We start from the raw sequence: 27,576 nt of genomic DNA, 5'->3' as shown, positions 1-27,576 counted from the left end.
CATTCCCCAATTGATTGCCATCTCCTCAATTTCCAATTTTTTTGACAGAACAAAAAGAACTGCTGTAAATGTTTTTGTACACATAGTTCCTTTTCTTTTTTTTAAATCTCTTTGGGATACAGACCTAATAGTGGCACTGATTGGTTAAAGGATATGTATGGTTTTATAGCCCTTTGGTTATAGTTCCAAATTCCTCTCTAGAATGGCTGAATCCATATACAACTTCACTAACAGTACATTAGCGTTTTAATTTTCCCAAATACCCCCCAACAGTTGTCACTTTCCTTTTCTGTTATATCAGCCAGTGTGACAGGTGTATGGTGGAAGCTAAGAGCTGTTTTAATTTGCATTTCTCTAATCAGTACGGATTTACAGTATTTTTCATATGACTATAGATAGCTTCGACTAATTTGTCTGAAAGCTGCCTGTTCATATCCTTTGACCATTTTATCAACTGAGGAATGACTCATTTCTATAAACTTGACTAAGTTTTCCACATATTTTTGAAATGAGGTCTTTATCAGAGAAACACTGTAAAATTTTTTTTCATAGTAACGATTTCCAACTACATATTTCCCTCCATTCTATTTTCCCTGTCTCTCTTTTTTTTACCTTTTCTATTCTCTGAAGTATTTTGCTTCTGATTTGTATCTACCTCAACTTGCTCTCAATTCTAACAGACCCCTTTCTCTTTCCTTATCCCCTTTCCTTCCTACTTTCCTTTATGGTAAGATAGATTTTTACACCCAACTGAGTGTGTTATGTCATTCCCTCTTGAGCTGTTTCTGATGAGAGTAAAGATTCATTCACTCCTCTCCTCCCTTCCCCATTTATCCCCCCACTATAAAATCTCAGGTTTCTTTTATGTCAGATAACTTACCCCATTCTACCTCTCCCTATCCCCCTTCTCCCACTGCATTCTTTTTTCTCATCCCTTTATTATTTTTTTAGATAATCAGCCCCTCATATTAAACTCACATCTGTGTTTTCTATGTATACTCCTAACTGCCCTAATAATGACAATGTTTTCCCATGTAGGAATACATCGAATCCCTTATAATTTCTCTTTCCTGTTACCTTCTTATACTTCTTTTGAGTATTGTATTTGAAAGTCAAACTTTCTATTCAGCTCTGGTCTTTTTTATCACAAATGCTTGAAAGTCCTCTATTTTGTTGAATATCCACTTTTTCCTCTGAAGGATTTTATTCAGTTTTGCTGGATAGTTGATTTGTGGTTGTATTCCTAGCTCCTTTCCCCTCCAGAATAAAATATTCAAAGCCCTCTAGATCGTTTAATATAGATACTACTAAATCATGTGTTATCCTAGCTGTGACTCCACAATATTTGATTTTTTTTTTTCCCTTTTTTGGCTGCTTGCAATATTTTCTCCTTGACCCAGGAGCTCTGGCATTTATTTATAATATTCCTGGGAGTTTTCACGTTGGGATCTCTTTTCAGGAAGTAATTGGTAGATTCTTTCAATTTCTATTTTACCCTCTGGTTCTAGAATCAAGGTTGTTTTCCTCGAGAACTTCTTGAAATAATATATTAAGGGTCTTTTTTGGATCATGGCTTTCAAGTAGTCCAATAATTCTCAAGTTATTTTTCCTGGATCTATTTTCCAGATGAGTTGTATTTCCAATGAGATGGTTCACATTTTCTTCTATTTTCCCATTCTTTTGATTTTTATTTCCTGATATTTCATAAAGTCATTAGCTTCCACTTGCTCAATTCTAATTTTTTGGGAATTATTTTCTCCGGTGAGCTTTTGTACCTCCTTTTCCATTTTGCCTATTCTACTTTTTAAGTTGTTTCCTTCAGTGGATTTTTGTACCTCTTTTTCCATTTGGCCAACTCTGCTTTTCAAGTCATTCTTCTTTAAACTGGATTTTTGTGCCTCTTTTACTATTTTGCCTATTCTGTTTTTGAAGGTATTGTTTTGCTCAGTATACATTTCTGTGCCTCCTTTACCAAAGTGTGGACTCTTTTTTCATGATTTTCTCTGCCTCACTCTCATTCTTTTCCCAATTTTTCCTCTACTTCCCTCACCTGATTTTTAAAATTCTTTTTGAGCTCTTTCATGGCCTAGGGCCAATTCATATTTTTCTTTGAGGTTTTGGATGTAGGAGTTTTGACTTTGCTGCTGTCAAGTTACTATTAGGAGACACCCTGTTTTCCAAGTTAAGGCCAAGTAAGCAAGCTATGCACTGAGCTTGGCATACCAATAATTCCCCAAACTTCTAACTGCCAATAATCCCTCATGCTTCTGTCAAGTAAACTGAACCAGGTGGCCCACTGCTGCTCCTGGCCACACAAAGCCTGGTTCTGTGCCCTATCGAACAAATACAAGGCTCAACTACCCAAAGGACTTGGAGACTGTTTACTCAAGACCCAAGAATGCCTGTATTGTGGTGTAGTCATTTGTGGTTTTCACACTTAAAAATCCTATCCCTGCCATAAGTGGGTGAGTGCCCCTTCTTAGGGAGGAGAACTTTGCTTACAAGCTGTTTCCCCTCACCTTGAAATTAATTCCTGACTCTCCTGTCTCTAGCTTGCTCTGTTTGGCTCTGGTCATATACAGGTTAGAGGTTGATTCAGTCAGGTTGACGTTGTCCTCTTCTGAGTTTATATTTTGATCTTCCCTGACACCACAGTAGCTTTCTAAAGTCAGGAATTTTTTTTCTGCTGTTTGTTCATTTTCCAGTCTATTTCTTGACTTTTAATTCTGCTAAAGCGGGGCTCTGCTTCCAGAGCGATGGGGGAAGCTATTCCAAGGTTCAAGCTTCAGTTTTTTTGTGCAGCTGTTTTCAGAAGTAAGTTCTGGGGATCTGTAAAAGTTTTTGGTTCTTGGAAGGTGGTATGATCTAGGAAGAAGTGTTTATTACTCTCTTGTAATGTGCACTGATTTGTGAGCGACTACAGGCACTTTTTTCCACTCTGAAACTGTGATCAGAATATACACTCCCCTGAGCTACAAGTTCTGGTATCTGTGCTTTTCCTGCCTTTTTTCTCCCAAACTTTTCCTGCTGACTTTCTAAGTTGTCTTGGGCTGGAAAACTGTTTCACTTTGTCCTTTTGTTCTGCTACTTGAGAATTTTGAGGCACTATTTAAAGGTATTTGGAGGGAGAGCTCAGGAGAATTCTTGCCTTTTCTCTGCCATCCTGGCTTCACACAATGGGCTTATTTCTTGGCCTAACACTTTAACACACCTTGATTTCCTTGCTCATCAAAATACTGTGATAAAATTTATAGAATTCTTAATCAGTTTTCTGCAATAAGCAACCAGTACTTGATTTTTATCCTGTGCAAGGCACTGAGCCAGACATAAAAAATACAGAAACAAAATTGAAATAACCCTACCCTTGAGGGTCTTATTTTCCACTGGAAAGGGTTGGAGGGAAAACAAGAGAACCTATTTTATAAGTGCTACATAATAAAAAATCATAATTAATAAGTCCTAACAAGTGTACGGATGAAGCAAGACTTCACAAGATGATGTAGCACTTGAACAATCTTGAAAGAAGTCAAGGATTGTCCAAAGCAGAGATAAAAAAAAACGTCTTTCAGGAATGGGGGCAGAACAGTGCAAATATACCTGGATGGAATGTCCAGACTGTAAAACTGTAGGTAGCAGTCAAGTCTAGTTGAATCACTCAGTATGTAAATGGGAATAATAGGAAATAACATTGGAGAGACAGGTAGGAGTCTCTCTTTTTGTCAGTAGTAGAATCACTTTAATTCCCTGAGCAACGCAGTGAGACATGACCAGTTTGGAGTGATTAGAGTTTTGTTTTGGTAGCTGTGTGGCAGATAGACTGAGAGGAGGCAGACTAGAAACAAGAAGACCTAAAAGGAGATTATAATAATAGTGTAGCTGAGTGAGAGGGGACAAGGATTTGAACTAGGCTGGCTACTATGCAACAGAGAGAGGGGGATGTGGGAGATGTGGAGGGAGACTAGACAAAGTTTGGGGATAAAGTGTGTAAAGGAAAAAGAAGAGCCAAGGACAATTAAGATCACAAATCTAGGTGACTTGGAGGATGATGGTATCCTCAAAATACATAGAGAACTTTAAATAAGGGGAAAGTTAGGGGAAATATTTAGTTGTTTTGGAAATGTTAAGTTTAAAATGTCTATGAGAAAAATCATCTAGGATTATACATCCAGGAAGCAGCTGAAGCAGTTGATTTGGGTGTAGAATTCAAGAGATATTCAGAGATGGTTTTACACACACACACACACACACACACACACACACACACACACACACACACACACTCTCTCTCTTTATTTTGGTATCCCCATAGAAATTTTCAATTAAGAAAAAAGGCATAGAAAGGTAAGAAGCAGAAGTAAAAATCCTCAAATACTGTTTTCTGTGTCTGAACACTGAATCTGAGTGTCTTAAAAACATAGTACTATAAAATTCTAATAACTTACAAATTGTATTTTGAATGGAAAATAGCTTACAAACACTAGAAATGTCAAGTCCCAGAGGGGAAAACAGAACTATTCCTTCTCCTTTACTTTTTATACAAAAGAGTACCTTTGGAAAAAGAAAATAACCAAGACAGAGTTTCTCTTGGAATTTGGATTCAATCAACCAAATATTTATATAATACTCATTATCTGAGACATTGTAGGGGATATAACAGAAAATATAAAACATGGTCCATGTCCTCAAACAAGCTTATTGTCTTGTGGTGACAAAATGCAAAGATTACTGCCCATTACTTGACTGATAAAGAAAATCATGTAACGCACTGGTACAGTGGAAATGCTGGATTTAGCATCAGAAGACCTGAATTCAGATCTTTGCTCTGCTATTTGCTATCTGAGTAACCTTGCATAAATCACTTAACCTCTAAATCTATGACACATCTAATGGTGATGATAAATGTTAAAACTGATTCTGCCAAAGGAGCCCCAAAAGATATCAGTTTTGTTGGGAAAGGCTTTATTTATGGGAGATGTAACTATAAGAATCAGTTGAATATAGCGGGAGAAAAGAAAAAAATCAATAGAGGAGGAGATAATGATAATCGTCTTCAAATATTTAAAGGACTACCTTATAGAAGAGAGACTAAGAGGGATCGTTCTGCTTGGCCTCATAGGAATGATGTGTACAAACAAACTGGAGATAAATTTTTCAGTCAGATACAATGGGTGGAATGCATGATCTTTTAAATTCCCCCAAATTACACATGCTAGTTCCCTTAATTTCTGGGTCTATCAGTAACATTTTGAGAAAGATCCTCTTAATTAGTTAACAGAAAAATCACTAATTTTTCTTGGCTTTGTACAATTCAGGGGAAATTGGGAAGTAAAGAAACTATTCACAGTTCCATCTACAAATAAAGAAGTATCAAGACATCATCTATAATGAGGGAGTAAGAAATAACTAAAGAAATGTTAAGGTTAACAGAGTTAAGATTAGGAGCATTCATTAGGCAAATATTTGGCTGCAGTCACTGACTAAGTAATGGATCTTTTGATTTAGAGCAAGAAGGGATCCTAGAGATCTTCTAGTCTGGTATTTCTTAAGGTTTTTGATTTCAGACCCCTTTACCACAACTCTTAAAAATCGAGAACCCTAAGAGCTTAGGTTTTCTGAGAGTAAATCTATTGACATTCACCATATTAAATTAAAAAAGTCTTAATATCAATATGAAAAAAAGTTTTAACTGCAAATATTTCCCACTAAAAGAATCTTAGGGAACCCTGGAACATACTTTGAGAACTGCAACTCTAGTCTAATGCCTTAATTTTTACTAATCTGAGAGATTAATTAAATAACATGGCCAATGTTACCAGGGATGGGCTTCAAACCTCAATTTTTGACGTGATCATTTTAATACACCATGATAAGTCATACTATTTCCTAACCTGATAGTCACTACTTTATACAACGTGCAATAATGTCCATGCAATTTATCTTTACAACCCTAATACCCAAGTCAAATTAAACTAATAGGCATTTGTTAAATAAATATGGCATTTTCTGTTTACATCTTTTCTTACATTTCGATGCTTTCTTCTCCATCCTCATTCATTGAAATCATATCCTAATGTATCTTTTAAGACCAGATGCAGATGCCACCTATTCCATTTCCTACTTTTTCCTATAAAGCTTAACATGATTCCTCCTTTGTTAGACCTCTCTAAAAGGCATCTAACTGAATTCTGTTTTGTTTATAGCTACAAAGCAGATACAATATAGTTGTCTCCTTTGCACTAAGGCAGGAATTGTGTTATTCCTTTTGGAATTTTTCACAGTACTTAGTATGGTGCCTCAGACTAGATATTTGTTAAATGAATAAATGGACAACCTCTGGACGAGTTAAAATTAAACAAAAGAAATTCTGGATAGATAAAAGGTCAATTTCTTGAGGATTAAACAATGTAATTAGAGTTACTGAGAGAATATATCATTTTTTTTCTCTTAAAATGTCTGAAAACAGGAGATTTTCCTCTTTGGGATAATCCTATCTCTAGAGTGAAGAGGAAAAATAGATATAATGCCTTTTTAAACTTCCTTCCAATCTTATGATTCTATGCTGCCCCCTCTAGGGAAGAATTTGCAAATAAACTAGCTGTAGTAACTGTAAAAATAAGCAGTTAATAAGAACTACAACATTCTAACATTAAATTTACTACAATTTTATTAACTAGATTTTGACATTTAAAAAAGGGATCAGCTAAAATATTAATAGTTTTAACATTAAAATTATAATCCTATTATTCCCTAGGTAATTTTAATTCCTGTCAGGAATCTACTTCTTTGCTTTCTAATTCTATTTCCAAAGTAAAAAAGATGTGAAAGATGAGAAAAAGTTGTAAGTGAAAATTTTCAAGACATCAATATTTTTGAAACCCTTACCTTCCTTTGGATGATTTGACATCCTTTCTGGGAAACAGGAACTACAAAAATTGCTTCAATTCTTACTCATGGCCTTTAAGTTCCTGTTTTCACAGAAATTATTATTGGATGATTGAAAATAATTGACATTTGTTTCTGAAAAGCATGACCACTAAAAATCAGCAGTGAAAATTTAGAAGCTCTAAGTAGCACTCCCCCACATCCACCTTCAAAAAGCTTTTTTTGCTGTCCATCAAAGAAAAGTATTCTTTATAAAACAGCAGCAGTAAGTCAGAGAACAAGACTTCTTGTTAACGAATATGGGTCACTAATAAATCTGGGAAGCAGTATAATCTAGGGCAAAGAGGACTAGGCTTGAAGTCAGACATTTAGGTCTTAGTTGCTGCTCTATCATTACTAATAAACTATGACCTACAGCAAATAATTAAACCTCCAGGTTGCTCAGTGTTTCTATGTGTAAAATGAGAATTAATACTACATGAATTATCTACACCATAGGGATGATGGGTTGAAATAATATAACTGAATAGATCCTTGAAAAAGTAAATCCTCAATCCATCAAGAACTTCTAGTGCTTACTATGTGCTAGGCACTGTTATAAGAAAGAAAAAATTAAAACCAAGAACAGTCTCTGCCCTTTAAATTCTAATTTATATTACTATACAAATGAAGTATTACTATAGGGAAGATTCAGAAACTGAAGTGCTCATTCATGGATGACATTCACTTATTCAAGATGGTCATTTGTGATGACTCTCTACGTAAATTATTTTATTTTTTAGAAAACAAAATAAATAAAAGGCGCACTAAAATTTCCTAATTTCATAGGAAAAAAAAATATTCAGACTGGATACGTCTTTACCACTCCAACCTTAAATGAACAATAAGATTTTTTCCCCTAATATATGAATGTATATTCCTTTTAATCAGGGCTATCCATCCAAAAAAAAACCAAAAGGCAAAACTGAGTTATTACTGGGATCTGATTAATTTTAAGAAAAAAATCAATCTAGCAAGTTTTAAAACAAAACATCGAAAGGTCAATTCAATAATACAACTTTTAAAAAACTAATTTCTAAGTAATTTTAATCAGCATTTTAATAAATTATTTAGGGTATTTATAATAGCCAAAATTTAGGTTATTTCCTAACTGTATCTATATTTCCTATATCTAAACAGAACCCTATTTTAACACAGCTTATTTTTAGAGGAAAGAATCAAAGAAAAATAGCTTAAAATTAGGAGCAAATCACTTCAATTTTCTTGACCTTGGTTTCCATGTCTTTAAAATAAGGGTATTAGATTACATTATCTCTTCCAACTCTAAAACTAGAGAGTTGGGGAATACCATGAAAGGCTTGGCCTGCTAAGTACTCTAAAATAACGAAAGAGTAAGAAAAGATAGGTATTATTTAATTTGGTACAACTATGAGTAATGAGATGAAACTGAAGCAGAAAATTCAGGCAACTTACCAAATCAAACTTTCTGAGCAAATGTAATCTATAAAACTGCAAAAGTTATGAAAGAAGTTCTGTTTAAACTACCCTGGACATCTTTACCATCTACAGAAAGGTGAAAAGCTAAAAATTTCTGAAATATCAACTAACAACTTTTGAGTATGTATATGCTCAACTTTGTCCTAGGTGCTTCTGAAAACACAGAAGTAGTATCAATTATCATCTCTGTCCTCAAGGAGTTACCAGTATGGCTAAATGTTTCATTATAATCTATATCCCCAAACATGAACAATTAAGAACTTTGCAAGCCCATAAAGATTTGGTATTAGACTTTATGGATAGGCCCCCAAGTACATAGGAATCCAAGGATGGGAAATGATACTGCAGACTGGAAGACTCATCAGAGATGGGAGGACTTGAGGTGATTATTGAAGACTTGTATTTATTAAAAAGGCTTGAAGAAGGGAGTACATATTTTAGGGGAAGGCAAAAGGAAAGACATGTCGATGGGAAGGAACATAGCATGTGTAAGGAACAGAAAAGACTACCTAAAAGAAATATAAGGTGGGCATTTGTGGCAAAGGAATCAGAAGAAATAAGGCTGAAAAGATTGGGAATACTGAGATACAGGTAATATGACAGTGAGGAAGGAAAAGTAGGGATAAAACGAGATATTTCAAAAGAAACAAATGAAAAGGTTTGGTGACAGATTGCATAAAAGGGACAAAAGAATGAGAAATGTCAAAGATTTTTGAAGTTTCTATCCTGGTAGGCTAGAAGAATGCCTGTATAACTGATAGAACCAGAGAAATGAGAAAGGAGAGGCAAATGAAGGGGACTGGGACAAAAAAGCTTTTGACATTTAATTTTAGGATATCCTGCAGGATATCCTGTAAGCAACTGAAAATTGGAATTCAAGAAGTCTCTGCTGAAAATATAGAATGGGACATTTTTAGTATATAAGTAATATGATCTATTAGAAAAGATAAGTCCTCATCTTGGTAAAAGTCTGATTTTATTAACTTGGACCAATTCATGCATGAAATTGTCAATAACATATTCTATAAGACCTTAGGTCAATATACAATACAAATTATAGGGATTCTAGAGCTCACAATCTTTAGTATGCCATATATGCTTCCATCTAGATAATATAAATGTTCAACAACATAAGTCTAAGGTTAAAGCCAAGCCAAGATAGGAAATATTTTCAAGAATGACTTTTATTGGAGAGGTGAAGAGTGTGGGTGTTAAATATTGCATAAATTGTTAGATGAAGTCGATATGTGGGTGGGTTTTGCTTAACTTTTTTCTTTCCCTTTGTTGCAAAGGAAGGCTCACAGAGTAGAGAAGGATGGAGCAGTTTTATAGCAGAAATGGAATAGGGAACAGTTATATACACTGATTAATAATTCAGATAGTGAGAATAAGTGGATCTTCAGAACTTGGGTTATATGGTGAGAGAGAGGAAAGGGGAAGAGGAGGCAGAGGTTCAGGAAACAACTATGACAGAAATGAATCCAGGACTTTTGTCTTTTCATGGGAGTGATTTTGTTAGCCTTATGTATGAGGTGTGGATCAAAGTATGCACAGTATTAAGTAAAGCTTATGCTGCCCAGAGATAATTAAAAAAAAGAAACAAACGAAAAAGCATCTCCACTTCTTGGCTTTTGCTGTTGTTAATGTTAAAAATGTTTTTTTGTTAATTTCCACATTCCTAAGTCACTCTGTCTAGCTGATGGTGTTAGACACCTGATTACCACATAACTGAGGCACCAAATTCCAAAGGACTATGATGAGTTAATCAATAAATTTTAGGTGACAACTATAGTATAAGGGAAAAAAAAAATCATATAGAATGTAGTCTTACATTTAATAGAGAAAATGCTAAACTTTAAAGCTAATATAAGTGATAAAAACATGAATCATCTATAATGATGTTTTTCTGAGATTTTAAATATTATTTTAATATTCATATACACAGAAACAGAAGCATGAATAGGATTAATAGATTTTAAAAGAAGTTTTAGTCTAAGAAACAGAGACACAAAAGCCTATGGTATAGCCAGGATGCAAAAGATGAAGAAAACAGTACCCTGGGACCCTCTTTCAATGACCCAATATGGAGCACTGCAACTGGTCTGGAACTATAAATACAGAAGAGTATGGAAAATCTGCATACCTGAAATCCCTTTTCCAAGCATTCTCACTCTTGTCTCTGCCCTTGCTAGTGGTTCCAAAGTACAGGATGGGGCTGGTTTAGAAATGGGAAGGGAGAGGAGGGAATGAGTCAATCTAGGATTTCAAAGTACTTAATTCTTTTGACAGCCTTGTGAGATAGGATGTCGTTTGTTTGTAACACATCCTAGGGTTATAGCATTCCTAGCAAATCAAAACTTCAAGCTATTTTTCTCTTAAGTGTCACTGAAAACAAGGAAATCTAAATTCTCCTGGGGAAGGGGCAAATGCCAGTTGATGCTGAACTTTCTGGTTTATGTGTTCACATATATATTACCTGTGATATCTATATCATATAAACACATACATGTATATGTAAAAACTGTAGAAATAAACAAATTGCAGATTTCTGAGATGTTGATCTGCCTTCTAGCCTGCTCAATTTGACTACTGAAAAATTCATAAATCCCTAGAGCTAAAAAGGATATTAGAAGTCAGTCATTCAATTCAACTCACTCATGGGACAAAAAAAGAAACTGGACCTCAAAGGTTAAATAACTTGCCTAAGGTCCTGTGAATAGCAAATGGCAGAGTCAATCCAGGTTGTCCACTTTCCAGTCCTGTGTTCTTTCTAATATACAACACTTAATCACTAGAACTATTCAGATTTGGTTCTATTATTTTTGACAACCCAGATGTGTCAGTAATATCTTTGCTTTTTCTACAAACTATAAATGAATAACTGAGTAAGGCATTTATTCAGCACTTATTACATGAAAAGTGCTATGTTAAGCATTGTTGTATATATGTGTATGTGTACATATTTCTAAAGCCCAGATCAGTAATTTCATCAGTGATCCTATGATCAAAACATGGTAATCTCTTCTTTAATGTAAAATGAAATGTTACCTATAACTTATGAGTCACTGAACTGCCTAGGATACTGTCTTTTCCATGGCTGCACAGTTCTCCCTGACTGTAAGGCTGGCCCTCTAGGCATTAGACAATAGTGCCCCTCAGAATTTAGAGACTGAACATAAAAAAATCTTGGAAATGATGGAATACACACCAAGCCCCACAACAAAATGTATGCCAAAAGAAAAAAAAAAGATCATCCTAATTTGTGTGAAAAACAACTTTATAACATACAGGCAGTAACATCAGTGTTTCCTATTACTTGCTGAGTGATTCAGCTGTATAAATAAGGTAATAAATTAAGCCAACTATACTTTTTGGTTCCAACTGCATTGCATTAGTAGTTAAAAATGGATAGAAATTAAATATATAAGGAAGAAGGTCAGAAAAACTAGTAATTCATGTATCAAGTTGTGATTTTGATCGCACAAAGCAAGTAAGGTATTTCTAAAATGAATTCAGTGTGAACTTATGTTTTATTAATATTATTACGATAGTCATCTTTGAAAAGTGGTAGAAGTAGGAGAGTTAACAGCGTTATAGGGGCAGAAGTCAGGAGTCAAGAAGCCTGACTTCTAATATTAACTAGCTGTGTGAAATTAGGGAAATCACTTTACTTCTTGGGGGTTCTCAATATTCTCATTAGTTTGATGAAAGGGTTGCATTAGACAAGAAGATTTTTTCTATGCATATGTATATGTGTATAACATGCTGTATTCTTAAACATCTACTTTCAGGTAGATTATGACCTGTATACATCCAACATCCAGAATCACAAAAGCTGAGTTAAAAGGGACCTCAAGAGGCCATTAACAGTAATACATACTTGAAAAAGAATCCCCTCTACAATATATTCAATCCTTAGGCAGATGGCTGCAGGGACCCTCCTTAACATCACACTGCTTGGGACGAAGTTGCTCCCTCTCTTTCCTTGCTGTAGGTGCTGTCTTGAACATTTGTTTAGTCCCTACATGAGTCTTGCTTCTTACCTTTCCAATGTCACTGCGGAGAACAGTGTCTGTCTGTGATAATAGATTGAACAGTAGAGAAGAGGATGTGGAAGGGGAGAGAAAAAGGGAAGGGGAAGCTTTAAGATAGTTGCTCCTTCCATCTAATTGCTGTGAATATCTTGGCAGAGACCCCATTCCACTGTCTCTTCCCTTCACCTGTGTACAGAACCTTTGTCCTTTGCCTTACTCTAGGGTCAAAACCTTAGCACCTGTAAAAGTGACCAGAGTATCTTTCTTCTTCAACACATAAAGTTATTTTTAAAAGTGTCTGGGTTGGATGGAGCCAAGATGGCAGAGTGAAAGCAGGGACTCACCTGAGCTCTTTAATAAATTCTTTCAGATACCTCTAAAAAGCGAATCTAAACAAATTTTAGAGTGGCAGAATCCAGTAGGAGACAGCGTGGCAGATTTTCAGCCCAGGACAGCCAAAAAAGTTGACAAGAAGGATCTGTTACACTGGGCTAGGGGAGCACAAAATACATGGGCTACACCAGCAAAGATTTAGCCATAGAGGAGAGGGCATGGGCCTGGGTGGACTGAATCAACCAGCAACAGGGTGGATTCCCAAACCTCTTAGCTCAAGATGGGAATGTGGCAGAGCTGGGTGAGAAAGAAGCACAGGGCCTGTGGCAGCAAAAGCACCTACTCCTGGGGCTAAACATTTGAAAGTCACCTACTTGAACTTCCAGGAGCCAAGATGGTGGAGTAAACTGTAAGTGCTCTCACCTTCCCATTGTTGACCTTGAAAATCCCAGAGAATATTGCCCCAGGAAAAATCCTGGAATTGTGGAGCCAACACAAGGATAGGAATATTGACGGGAAGGGTCCCTCTTGCTGTGGCTGAAGGGGACCAGTGCAGGGCTAGAGATGTTCCAGCAAGCCCCAAATGAGCAGACCAGCAGAATATCCTGAGCCCCAGGTGGTAGTGCTAGAAAGTGTCAACACCAGGACCTCAGGCAGGCCTTAGCACAGCCAAGAGAATTAGACAGACATCAGTGCAGACAGTGTTCACCAGCTGATGAACTTGCTCATCATGCTCTAGTGCAGTCCTAGAGTAGGAGACCTCTAGCAGCCAGAACATGCTTACCCCACACCTCACTCCACAATTCAGTGTAACCACAGGAAAACTCGGCTAGACTTCACCTGGCCTCGGCCTTGGCACACACCAGCCAGCTCAGCACCAGGTAAGCTGCAGCATTATATAGCTTCTAGTTGAAAGAAGCAGAGGCCACAGCACACAAAGCCAGTAACCAGGCCTCAAGCTCCCAGTACAAGAAATGTGGGCAGAGCCCCCTGTGCCCCAGAAGTAGAGATCCACTTTAAAAGCCAGGACAAAGGCAATCTCCATGAGCAAGAAGCAAATCAGAAAAGCAAAGACCATAGAATCTTATTAAGGGGACAGGGAAGATCAAAACATTAATTCAGAAGAGGAAAGCATTAATACTATACTCACATCTGAAACCTCAAAAGGGAATGTGAGCTGGTCTTGAGCCAAGAGCATTCTTGGAAGAGTTCAAGAAGGATTTCAAAAGCCAGATTAGAAGTAGAAGAAAAACTGATCAATGATTTTAAAAATACAATCAACTTAAAAAATTGGCCAAATGGATAAGGAAATACAAAATCTAACTGGAGAAAATAACTCCTTAAAAGTAAAAACTAGACAAATGGAAAAGGAGGTACAAAAGTTAGCTGAAGAAGACAATTTGTTAAAAATCATCATCAGGCAGGTAGAGCCAAGATGGTGGCACAAAAGCAGGGACCTGCCAGAGCTCTTCCCAAAAACCCCTCAAAAAACCTGTAAAAAATGACTCCAAACAAATTCTAGAGCAGCAGAAACCACAAAAGGACAGGCTAAAGCAAATTTCCAGCCCAAGACAATCTGGAAGATCAACAGGAAGGGTCTATCACACCACACTGGGAGCAGAGTACAATCTGGCATGGACTGCGGACAGAGATGGAGCAGCCCTTAGGGGGCTGAATCATTGCCAGTTTCCAGACTTCTCAACCCACAAATGTCAAAGACAGCTTTCAAGGTCAGTAGTAGGAAGGGTCTCTCAACTGGCTGAGAGGGGAACCTGGTCTGGCCCAAGTCCCAGCCCCAGCACCAGCCCCAGCCCGGGCCTCAGTCCCACAGTAGTGGCACCCACTTGTGAAGCAAAGGCTGCTTTTGGAGCCCTACACTTAACAAAGGGCTCAAAAGTCAAGTAATTGGCTGGGGAAATGAGTAAATGGGGAAAAAGAAACTAATTACAGACTTTTACTTTCATGGTGAAAAAGTATTTTCTTATCTCATTGGTGATGAGGAAGATCAAAACATACCACCAGAAGAAGACAACAAAGCCAAAGCTCCTGCATCCAAAGCCTCCAAGAAAAATATAAATTGGTTTTAAGCTGTGGAAGAGCTCAAAATGATTTTGAAAATCAGGTAAGAGAAGTAGAGCAAAAATTGGGAAGAGAAATGAGAGTGACACAAGAAAATGAGGAAAAAAGTCAACAGCATACTAAAAGAACCCTCCACCCCCCCCCCCCCAAATGCTGAAGAAAATAACAGCTTTAAAATTAGACTAACTCAAATGGCAAAAGAGGTCCAAAAAGCCAATGAGGAGAAGAACGCCTTAAAAACAGAATGGGCCAATGGGAAAAAGGGGTCCAAAAGCTCACTGAAGAAAATAATTCCGCAAAAATTAGAATGCAGCAAATGGAAGCTAATGACTTGATGAGAAATCAAGAAATTATAACAAAACAAAAAGAATAAAAAATAGAAGACAAGGTGAAGTATCTTATTGGCAAAACAACTGACCTGGAAAATAGATCCAGGAGAGATAATTTAAAGATTATGGGATTACCTTAAAGCCATGATCAAAAATAGACTCTAGACATCATCTTTGAAGAAATTATCAAGGAAAACTGCCATGATATTCTAGAAACAGAGGGTAAAATAGAAATGGAAAGAATCCACTGATCACCTCCTGAAAGAGATCAAAAAAGAAAACTCCTAGGAATACTATAACCAACTTCCAGTTTCCTGTCAAGACGAAAATATTACAAGCAGCTAGATATAAACAATTCAAGTACTGTGGAAACACAATCAGGACAACACAAGATTTAGCAGCTTCTACACTAAGGAATCTGAGGGCTTGGAATATGGTATTCTAGAAGTCAAAGGAGATAGGATTAAAACCAAGAATCACCTACCCAACAAAACTATCATTCTTTAGGGTAAAAAAATAGAGCACTTTGGTAGAGGGACAGGTCAAAGAAGAGAACAGAATAAATGGAGGTCAGTATACAATAGAGTTAGTCTTTCACAATATGATTATTGTGGAAGTGTTTTGCATGACTACACATGTAAAACCTATGTCGAATTACTTGCCTTCTCAATGAGGATGGATGGGGAGGTGGGAAGAGAGAGAATGCAGAATTCAAAGCTTTAAAAACGATTGTTAAAAATTTTTACACACAACTAGGACATAAAATATATGGGCAATGGGGTATAGAAATCTATTTTGTACTACAGGAAAATAGAAGGGAAGGGGATAAGAGATGGGGATGATGACAGAAAGGAGAGCAGACTAGAGGAAAGGGTAATTAGAATACATGCTGTCCTGGGGTGGCAACAGATGGGGAGAAAATTTGAAATTCTAAATTGTGTGGAAGTGAATGTTGAAAACTGAAAATAAATAAATTTAAAATTAAAAAAATTAAAAAAACCCAGAATTTGGCAAATAGAAGCTAATGACTCTATGAGGCATCAAGAATCAGTCAAACAAAATCTAAAGAATGAAAAAATAGAAGAAAAAATAAAATATTTCATTGGAACTGACCTGGAAGACAGATCTAGGAGAAAAAAATCTTAAGAAATATTGGCTTACAGGAAAGCCATGATGAAAAAAAGAGCCTGGACAGTATCTTCCAAGAAATAATCAAGAAAAACTACCCTGAGGTCCCAGATCCAGAGGGCTATATCAGTAAGCATCCCAACATACACAGGGGGGCCTGCTATCATAGGTTCTTAGATCTGCATTCACAAAATGAAAGGCAACTTCTGAGGGGTTAACAATCACTTTAATCAAACACGTGTCATTCCTTTAACCAAGTCCATATATTATTCACCTAGTTCTGGGAGTCAGCACCCTGAACTTCAAAGAAAATTCAGAGAAATCAAAGATCAACAGACAAGGCTTCCTCTACCTGACCATCAACAAACTAGAGAGGGAAGCACAGACATCTGGGTTTTCAAAGCTGGGGGCTCTTTAGTGGCTTCCCAGAATACCCCTCTGGCCAAGCAAACATTTCCACTAAAATCTCACACTCACAGAGTATTTATACACTTTTTAGAGCCAGAGGGCATCACATCCCTTGAAAACCAGTGCCTCATTAACAAAAGGTATGAATCTTCCTTCAAATCTTTCCAGGACTGACAATGGATGGGAAAGATCCTTCTTAAGCAGATTATTCAGAGGCATTATTATTTCTTGATTATACTAAAACAAAAACAGCAGAAGATCCTATTTCACTTGCCATTACAAAGGCAAAATAGTCTTCAAAACAATCCACTGATCACCTCCTGAAAGAGATCCCAAATTGAAAACTGCAAGGAATATTGTTGCCAAATTCCAGAATTATCAGGTCAAGGAGAAAAACTGCAAGTAGCCAAAGAAACAATTCAAATACCAAAGAACTATGGTCAGGATCACACAGGACCTTGAAGCTTCTACCCTGAAAGATGATAGAGATTGGAATATGATATTCTGTAAGGCAAAGAAGCCTGGACTACAACCCAGGATCGATTACCCAGTAAAACTGAGCATGTTTCAGATGGACGTTCAACGGAAAAGGAACTTTCAGAACTTCTCGATGAAAAGGCCAGAGGCTCAATAGAAAATCTGAGCTTTAAATACAAGATTCTCTAAAAAGGTAAATTGAAAAAAAAGAAAAGAAAACCTTGTTATCCAATATGGGCAAACTGTTTACATCCCTATATGGGAGGATGACACTTGTTCATCTTGAGGACTGTATATTTATTATGACATTAAAAAAGGATATACATAAAAAAGAGGATGTGGGTATAAATTAACTGATGTGATGATAAAAGGCCTAATTAAGGGGTACAAAGGGAAAAGAGGAAAGGAGGAAGCAGAAAAGGGTAAATTACATTGCATAAAGAGGCACAAAAAATATAGTAGAGGGAAAGGAAGGAGATGAGCATTGTTTGAGCTTTACTCTCATCAGATTTGATTCAAGGAGGGAATAACATATTCAGTTAAGTATAGAAATCTAACCTGTCCTACAGGAGTAGAAGGAGAAAGGGGAAAGAAAAAGGGAGGTGGTTAGAAGGGAGGGAAGAAGTATTAAGAGAAAAGGGAAAGAAAAGGAGGGGGACCTGATTGAAGGGAGGGAAGACTGAGGAAGGAGGTGGTCAAAAATAAAACTCTATTGTATAGGGGAAGGGAGAAATAAAAGCATAAACAGGGGTGGGGAAATAGGATAGAGAGAAAGACACAGATAGTAATTGGAACTGTGAATGTGAATGGGATGAAGTCTCCCATAAAACAGAGGCATATAGAAGAATGGACTAAAAATAATAATCCTAAAATATGTTGTTTACAAGAAACATATTTGAAACAGGGGAAGAGACACAGGGTTAAGGTAAAAGGCTGGAGTAGAATATTTTATGCTTCAGCTGAAGTAAAAAAAGAAGGGGTAGCAATCCTAATCTCACATAAAGCAAAAGCAAAAATAGATCTAATCAAAAGAAGTAAGGAAGGAAACTATATCCTGCTAAGAGGCACCATAGACAATGAGGTAATATCATTACTAAACATATGTGCACCAAGTGGTATAGCATCCAAATTCTTAGAAAAGTTAAGGAAGTTACAGGAAGAAACAGACAGAAAAACTGTACTTGAGGGGAACCTCAAACTCCCCTTCTCTGAACTTTATATATCTAACCTCAAAATAAACAAGACAGAGGTTAAGGTGGTGAAGAGAATTCAGGAAAAGGCAGATTTGATAGACCTCTGGAGAAAACTGAATGGGGATAGAAATGAATATATCTTTTTCTCAGCAGCACATAGCACATAAACAAAAACTGACCATGTATGAGGGCATGAAATTCTCACAATCCAGTGCAGAAGGGCAGAAATGGTCAATGTATCCTTTTCAGATCATGATGCAATAAAAATTATATGTAATAAAGAGCCATGGAAAGACAGACCAAAAATTAACTGGAAACTAAATAATCTAATCCTAAAGAATGAATGGGTCAAACAACAAATCACAGAAATAATCAATAACTTCATTCAAGAGAATGACAATAATGAGACAACCTACCAAAACCTATGGGATGCAGCGAAAGCAGCTTTTAGGGGAAGCTTTATTTCTCTGAATGCTTACATAAATAAAGAAGAAATCAATGAATCGGGAACACCAACTGAAAAAGCTAGAAAAAGAACAAACTGAAAATCCCCAATTAAATACCAAATTAGAAATACTGAAAACCAAAGGAAAAATTGATAAAACTGAAATTAAGAAAACTATTGAACTCAAATAAACGTAACAGCTGGTTTTATGAAAAAAACAATAAAAGTGACAAACTTTTGGTCATTTTGATTAAAAAAAAAGAAGAAAACCAAATTATCAGTATCAAAAATGAAAAGGATGTATTCACCTCCAATGAAGAGGAAATTAAAACAATAATTACAAATCATTTTGCCCAATTGTATGCCCACAAATTTGACAATCTTAGTGAAATGGATGAGTATTTACAAAAATATAAATTACCCAGATTAACAGAAGAGGAAGTAAAATACTTAAATAATCCAATCTCAGGAAAAGAAATTAAACAAGCTATCAATAAAACTTCTTAGGAAAAAACCTCCGGAGTCAGATGAATTTACAAGTGAATTCTATCAAACATTTAGAGAACAGTTAATTCCAATACAATATAGACTATTTGGGAAAAATGGAGGAGTCCTACCAAATTCTTTTTATGATACAAATATGATGCTGATACCTAAACCAGGAAGAGTCAAAACAGAGAAAGAAAATTACAGACCATTTCCCTAATGAATATAGATGCAAAAATTTTAAATAAGATATTAGCAAAAACATTACTCCAAGTAATCAAGAGAATAACACACTTTGATGAGGAAGAATTTATACCAGGAATGCAGGGCTGGTTCAATATTAGGAAAACTATCAGTATAATGGCTCATATCAACAACAAAACTATCAGAAACCACATGATTATCTCAGCAGATACAGGAAAAGCTTTTGACAAAATACAACACCCATTCCTACTGAAAACACTGAAGAGCATAGGAGTAAATGGAGCCTTTCTTAAAATAATAAGTAGTATCTACCTAAAACCATCAGCAAGCATTACATGTAATGGGGAGAAGCTAGATGCCTCTCTAATAAGATCCAAGGTGAAACAAGGATGTCCATCATCACCACTGTTATTCAATATGGTACTAGAAATGTTAGCTTTAGCAGTAAGAGAAGAAAAATAAATGGAAGGAATTAGAATAGGCAGAGAAGAAACTGAGTTATCACTCTTTTCAGACAATATGATGATGTACTTAGAGAATCCTAGAGAATCAAGTAAAAAACTACTTGAAATAATAAACAATTTTGGCAAAGTTGCAAGATACAAAATAATAAAACATGATACAAAATAACGATATAAACTCAAACATAAATCATCTACATTTCTAGATATTACCAACAAAGCCCAACACCAAGAGATAGAGAAATCCCATTTAAAGTTACTGCAGACACTATAAAATATTTGGGAGTCCATCTGCCAAAACAAACCCAGGGACTATATGAACACAATTACAAAACACTTTTTGCAGAAATAAAGTCACATCTAAATAATTGGAGAAACATCAGTTGCTCGTGAATAGGCAGATTCATTTTTATATACCCAAACACCCACCAATATTATCCATTTTGCTTATATTTTTTCTCTACAAGTTAAAAGTAGACAAAAGAGAGCATGGTAGCTGAGATAAGCAAATCCCTAATTGCTTGAAATTCTCTAAGTTTTCTCTCAACTGTAATTTTTGTCTTTTCTGATTCCATATTGTTAGCATGGAAAGTTCAAAAAAGTCATATGCTATTTTTCTGGGTGGGAAGCAGTAAGACCAAATTCTCTTCCCAAGTAGTCAAGTAAAAGAGAAAGTGGTCAGAGCTACCAGATGGTAGCAATAAAAAGGTAAATGTGGTCAGTCCTGAAGTCCCTTAAAACATAAACCACAGATCTGGAGTCTGTTACTGAAGTTTGGATAAGCAGGAGACCCCAGCCTCCCTCCTCTGTAGTCTTGACACCATATATTCTAGCTTCACCAAAATGGCCCAACAACAACAATAATATTGTTTGTTTGTTTTGGGGGAAATGATGAAATATATTTAAACAACTGATTTACCTACTCATAAGGTAGGTACTTCCTACCTTCTAATAGTTGTGTGTGTCTTTCTTTGATTTATTTCTTCCTTCTTACATGGTAAATGCAAAACCATGTACTTGACTGCTGCCACTGAAATAAAACATCCTAAAATAAAAGACTTAATACTTTTAGACAGAAGTGAAAATTGGGACTAATGCACTTCAAGAAAGAAAGCCTTCCCCTCCAGAAAACAATACCACTTAAGAATATGGTAATTATTTAATGCTAGGTAGTGAATGTTATCTACAGTAAATGTCAATTATACAATTGTTTAACTATTCAACACAGAAATATTAAACTATGAATAAAGAACAATGTGAATAAATAAAAATAGGTATGACTGATGAAAAATATACCACTGATAAACATCTAGTTTTAAAAAAGCATTCAAAAACCATGTATACTCACTTCATCAGTGAGTTCTCCAAATACTGTTAAGACATCTATCAGAAGACTTGCAGTATAGAAGGACTTGATCATGTTTCTGCAAGAGAAAAATATTTATTCTGTTTTTAGCTGGGTATATCAAATGTTGAGTTAAAAACACATCTTAAGAAAACAAAAACTGCAAAAATATAAATTTTAAAAGTCAAAATTACATACAATTATATTTTAGGGGTGAGAGAGAGAATCAATTTGGGGAATATGTAGCAATCTTTTATAATCCAGGAATCAAGGGATAGGAGTAAAGCACACTTTTGTAGTTAATCTTATTATAACAAACATTTTGTGAGTTACATTTGAAGAATGTAATCTGTGGCAATAAAACTATTTAAGAAAAAACACATAATCATTTGGAATAATTTTCTGAGAGATTTTTCTAACGTACTTCATCAACAATCTTTATAGAAGTAAAAAAAAGAGATTTTTATCATGGAAAAATTACTAATCACAGGGTGATTTGTGAACAAAAGGCTACAGCCAAATTATTTGTTCAGTAGTTTTGGCCCAGCAAGAATTACCACTATAACATTTTTTCAGATGATTTTGTAGCTAGGTGATACAGTAGATATAAAGCTGGACCTGGAGTTAGAAACACCTGAGGTCAAATCCCGCCACAGATGCTAGTTGCATGACCCTGGGCAAGCCATTTAATTTCTGTCTGTCTCACTTATCTCATTTGTAAAATGGAAACAGATGAGCACCTACCTCCCAAGAGCTGATGTGAAGATAAAATGAGATATTTGTAAAACACTTGGTAACCCACAAAATACAATTTAAGTGTTCTTATTTTAAGGTCCATATACAATTGGTTGCAAAAGACACTTAAATCCTAAAAATTAGGACAAGAGTTAGTTGGGAATTAAAAATAAAATTAGAAAAATGTATGGGAGAAAACTATATTACCTTTAGATATACTTGCTTTTAAAGAGTAAAAAATATAGGCTTCAAATAAAGTATAAAACTAGTAAAACCATGTTTTCTTTTTTTCTTTTGCTTACTTGTGAAATCTCCCAGCACGATCTTCATTGTCCGCATAAAGGAACATTTTCAAAGCATAACTCTCCACATGGGCACAACCAACTATTTCTTGAGTAATAGCTTCATTATCACCCAATTGTTTTTTAAGCTGAAATGAAATCAGAAATATTTCTTTTTAGGGGTCCCTTAAAGTGACTGCTTTAGTGATTAGATCTAAAAAATACACATGGAAAGAAAAATACTTGCATATATAGCACCCAACAGATATCTTAAAACACTACTGGCTTATCAATCTATTACAAGTAGTGTCTAAAATATAGATATTATTTTTTCCCAACATACAAATTCATTTAAACATTTTAACTTTATTCCACAATAAAGAAAGCCTTTAATGTGGTGATAAAGTAAATAGAGACATATCATTATGATATACAAAAGTATTTTCACTACCATTTCAATGATATATAATACAAAAAGACATTCTTAAATTAACCAAAAAAGAACTAAACTTAGAATCTTAAACAGAAGAGAGGATTTAAGTTTATACAATAAGTTTATACAATATAATACATTAAGTCACTGTAGTTTTGCGCATCCATGCATTTTACCCATGTTTGTTCAGTGCTTTATAAAAACATCAACAATCTAATGAAAAATGTGCCCCTATTTTGACTATTAAAAAATAAATCTAAAGGTTTAAAGGCATGAATGATGTGAGTACCTTACTCTGATTCAAAGGCTTCTTTTCAAAGATGTTAAGAGTATAATAAGCTTCAGGTTTCCTAATAAAGTCAGCAAAGCAAATGATATAAATGATATTTAAACAGGTGGATTTACAGCTCCTGAATAGACTAACTGTCTGGATTTAAGGAAATCTTAGGTTTTTGCTAGAACAAAAACAAAAATAACCACAAGACAGTAGCTTACAGTTTCTATACTGCCAAAAGATTTTTCAAAATGCTAGACTGCTGTTTTTTAGAGAGAGTATCCTGAAACTCAAAAAAAAATTTAGCAGACTTGAAGTTTTCAATATAATATAAACAAGTATTAAAACATAAATTAGCCTTTACTTTGTGCAAAAAATAAACTTTCTCTCTTTGCTCATTATCTAAATGGCATTAAATTGACATTTCATTTTCCCTTCAGTTTTACATATTAAAAAAAATAAATCTTTCCCTACTATGTACCTGTCAATGATCACAAAGATTCCAATATAAAAAGAACGACAAAATAGTAGAAGATACGGTGAACTTCTTAAGAGATTTAAAAATATCTAATATACAAATACATGATTTAACAAAGCAAACAAACTGCCCCATTTATTTGTTTCCTCCTCCTCTGTAGTCCCTTCTGTTTTCTTCCATCAATTAAAAAAATTACTGATGCTTTCTGTATTTTTGTATATTCGTTAATAACCGCTAACCTATCAACCCATTCCTTCGTGTGTGTGTGTGTGTGTGTGTGTGTGTGTGTGTGTGTGTGTGTGTGTGTGTGTGTGTAAGAGCAAGACTAGTCAATACATTTTTCAAATCTAAGAATGCACATTTCATAAACCAACTGCAACCAGTGACCAAACAACATTAGTAAGGCACTAAGGAGAAAGGAGATGGCAGGTATCAGGCAGGTCAAATGACCAACACAGCCTCAAACAGCATTTCTGCTAAAACCCCAGTGGAGACACCACAGGAATCTATACTCAAGAGCCCTAGAAACAGTATGATGTCCAAGACTAATGGTCTGTTTCTAGTCTAGGTCCTACAGTAATTACTGACAGGAGACCTATTGGAGTATGGATCAGGATCTATGCTAAATGCTGAAGCATTCAAAAAGGAATGATACAGTCCTTACTTAACCTTTAAGTACTATTAATTACTCTATTTTGTATATTCTAGGTCTTTACAACCTGTTATAGATAACCCACCTACAATCAGCAACAACTACACTGAAAATTTAAAACTGGAGAGAAAGTCATTTTTTAAACCATAATTCACCTTAAATTTATAATCACAAAAGTATAAGTTTTTCAAAGTGCTTCAAGTTATTCTAAAGCAATTTCTTGGACTACCTTACATGTATAACAAAAAATATGACAAATGAAAACTTAATTTACAAAGAAAATATACTATGAAATGATAATCTACTTTCAAAAATATATAAAAGAGAATGCTTTCAAATATTCTTCACTACTGCAATATAAGAGACTCTATCATTTGTCATCTTTATATTTCCTACCACCTAATATTAGTGACATGTACAGAGAAATTATTCAACAAGTGTCTGTTGATTCAATTTATTTTTTTAATACTTTAAAAAGCCCCTTTCATGGGCATTAGTATGCTTAGAATGAGATGGATGGGGGCAATGATGTCTTATTTCTATATGGTTTTACAGAATAGTGTATATTCCTAAGAGCATGATATTTTAAAATGCATGGTTTTCCCTTAATACTATTATGTACTGGAACTGTTGACTGCAGTGAGGCAAAGGAAACAAGACAACTAACAAAAATTCCAATTTTCAAATTCCATTTTGAAACATTAGTTATGAAATGAATTACTAATTTGTTACTTACAGCTTCCAGCTGATCCATAAGCTTTGATAAAAATTTTCGGCATTCAGGAGTTTTACTATCAATTTTCATTCCAGTTTGCATTGCATATAAACGACCTTTAAAGGAAAGGAAAAATAACATAAGCAATACCTAAGTAAATCAAAACAACAAGGCAAAAATGTTCTAAATAGTAGCTTAATTTATCTATTTCACTGAAAGTTTGAAATAAGTTGCAAAAATTTCTACATAATTCAGATCTGAATAGAATTCAGAACTAAAACTAATATTTTAACTCACTACGGATTTAAGTAGGAACTTATCAAGTAGGTCAAACAAGGATACAAATGCAAAGAATGAAACAATTCCTATTAACAAGGAGCTTAAATTCAGAATAGGCAGACAAGTACATTTATAAATCTATATAGTTTAAGTAAATAAAAATGTTACCCACAGAACTTGTGAAAACCAACATATCATTAACAGAAACATGTTTTGCATATATGCTATACATCTGGCATTGTGCCAAATAATGAGAATACAAAGAGATAAAAGATACAGTCACTGCTGCCAAGGGATTTAGGTCTAGAAAGATAAATTAATAAATACAGAAGGAAAATGAGTAAGAATACCGGTACAGATGATAACAGATAACAAATTCAGGCAAGTCAAGGTTTGGAAGGAAGGGCAGAGCCATGTGATACAATTCAATTTGCACACATTTGCTTGGTATCTTCTCTGCAAAGGGCATCATGGATACAAAGACAAAAATGAAAGTGGCCCTGACTTCAACGAGCTTGTATTCTACTGAAAATTCAAAGTGTACAGAGATAAATAAATTTAAGGTTATTTTGGAACCATTATTAGCTGGAGATAACATAGGAGATTTCACGTAGAAATGGCAAAGGTGTAGCAGCAATTTGTCTGTTTCGGCAGAAGCATATGGAGTGGATAGATGAACAGAAGGCAAAAAGGCTATACAAAATTGTGGAAGGTATTAAATGTGAGGTCGAGGAATTTTCATTTATTTATTCAATAATAGGGAGCTACTGAAGGTTTTTAAACAAAGAAATGCACAACAGAAACTATGTTTCAGGATGATTAATCTGTCAGAAGTACAGAGGATTGGGAAAAAGAAGAGATTAGAGGTAGTGAAATGACATTAGGAGGTGCTTGTGATAATAATGGTGCGAACTGTCAAGGGTCTGGACAAGTCTCAAAGATGTAGAAACCGAAAGCTAAGTTTATAATAAACTTAAAAAAAAAATCCAATGGAGATGTCTTTAGTAGCAATATTTGGTACAATAGTACTTTTACATTTCAGGAAAGAGAAGTTATTTTAGTAAAGAAAAGTGTGAACAAATGAGATGTGGATGTCTAACTGTAACTGAAACAAACATCCTGGCACTTGGAAAAAGTCAGCTAAAAACTTATATTTAAAACCATTTAATCACTTATGGTTGAGTGCTGAGGTATTTTTAATATCACATTTATAGAATCCCTCAAGCAACTGCCAAGAGTTCAAATCTACTATGTCTTACAGGCAAAAAACAAACAAAACCAAAAAAGTGTCTCAATTAGGTATACTGAGGTAAAACAATAGCACTGAGAATCACTTATTATGTGTTTTTCTATTTGCTATAGGTTTAAAGACCAACCAACAGGGGAGCTACAACAAGGGTAAGAAAAGTTAAATATTGGCTATGGCCTGAATTCTAAATACCAATTAGTATTAAAGATTTTAATACAGTTAAAATCAGAATTGAGCAAATCACTGAAAAAATGGAACTAGAGACTACTTCTAAAGAACTGATTTTTTTTTCTTCCAAGAACTAATAGCTTATAAAATATTGCCGAGAAGGGTCTTTCAGGATACCTTTAATGAACAGATTAGAATATGTGAGAGTATAATTTTGAATATATCAAATATAATGCTAAAAATTTTAGATGCTTGAATATAAAGATGTTTGAAAACTTACTTTCTTAAATATTTCTTCTGAAACCTTTAAAAAACATTGTTAATTTGTTAAACAAACTCCTCCAACACCCAAATTCCAAATTAGCCCTGTTAAAATGGTCACAATATGACTAGTGGGAATGTTTACATGACTTCACATACATAACCTATATCAGACTGCTTGCTGTCTTAAGGAATGGGGATGGAAGAGAGGGAGAAAAAATTTGAACTCAAAATCTTATAAAAAATGGATGTTGAAAACTATCTTTACATGCAATGGAAAAAAATAAAATACTAGTAACCAGTTAGTAAATAAATAACATTTTTGAGAAAGTATTCTGAAGTTATAATTGATCATTAAATTAACCAAACAGAGTTTAATGATCTTTTGGGCAAAATAAGTAACTTCCAGAATGTTTGGCCCAATTTACAACTCCACCAATAGTCTATCAGTGTGACTGTCCTGTTACAACCTTTCCAACAATTGTCATTTTCTGTTTTTATCATCTTGATCATCCTGATGAACATAAGGTCAGCAGTTATACTAGATACACTGATGGACTAGGAATCTCCAGAATCAGAACTGGATTCTAATCCTGACTACAACTAGTAAGTTACCTGATCATACGTAGCTCACTTTAATTCAGACTTCAAATAAGATGTCTAATTTAACTCTCTCTCTCTCTGGTTAAACTAGACATCCTTCTTTAGGGCAATTTTGTTCTTCAAAATTCAATTAATTTTTATGGATAC

The 27,576-nt window shown here is 34.9% G+C and overlaps 1 protein-coding gene across 2 annotated transcripts in view; it reads right to left on the bottom strand.

The window, feature by feature from the left end:
• The window catches only part of VTA1 (vesicle trafficking 1), a 123,172-nt gene that overhangs the window by 53,546 nt on the left and 42,050 nt on the right, over positions 1-27,576 (bottom strand). For both annotated transcript variants that reach the window (XM_072643472.1, XM_072643473.1), the window contains 3 exons: positions 24,891-24,985; positions 22,339-22,466; positions 21,305-21,380 (listed from right to left, as the gene is read on the bottom strand). In XM_072643472.1, the coding sequence (XP_072499573.1) occupies positions 21,305-21,380; positions 22,339-22,466; positions 24,891-24,985 (299 nt within the window). The remainder of the gene's footprint in view (positions 1-21,304; positions 21,381-22,338; positions 22,467-24,890; positions 24,986-27,576) is intronic.

Source organism: Notamacropus eugenii, chromosome 2 (assembly GCF_028372415.1).
Source record: "Notamacropus eugenii isolate mMacEug1 chromosome 2, mMacEug1.pri_v2, whole genome shotgun sequence".
NCBI lineage: Eukaryota > Metazoa > Chordata > Mammalia > Diprotodontia > Macropodidae > Notamacropus > Notamacropus eugenii.
The sequence above is the reverse complement of the archived record's forward strand: the minus strand, read 5'-3'. Positions and strand labels throughout refer to the sequence as shown.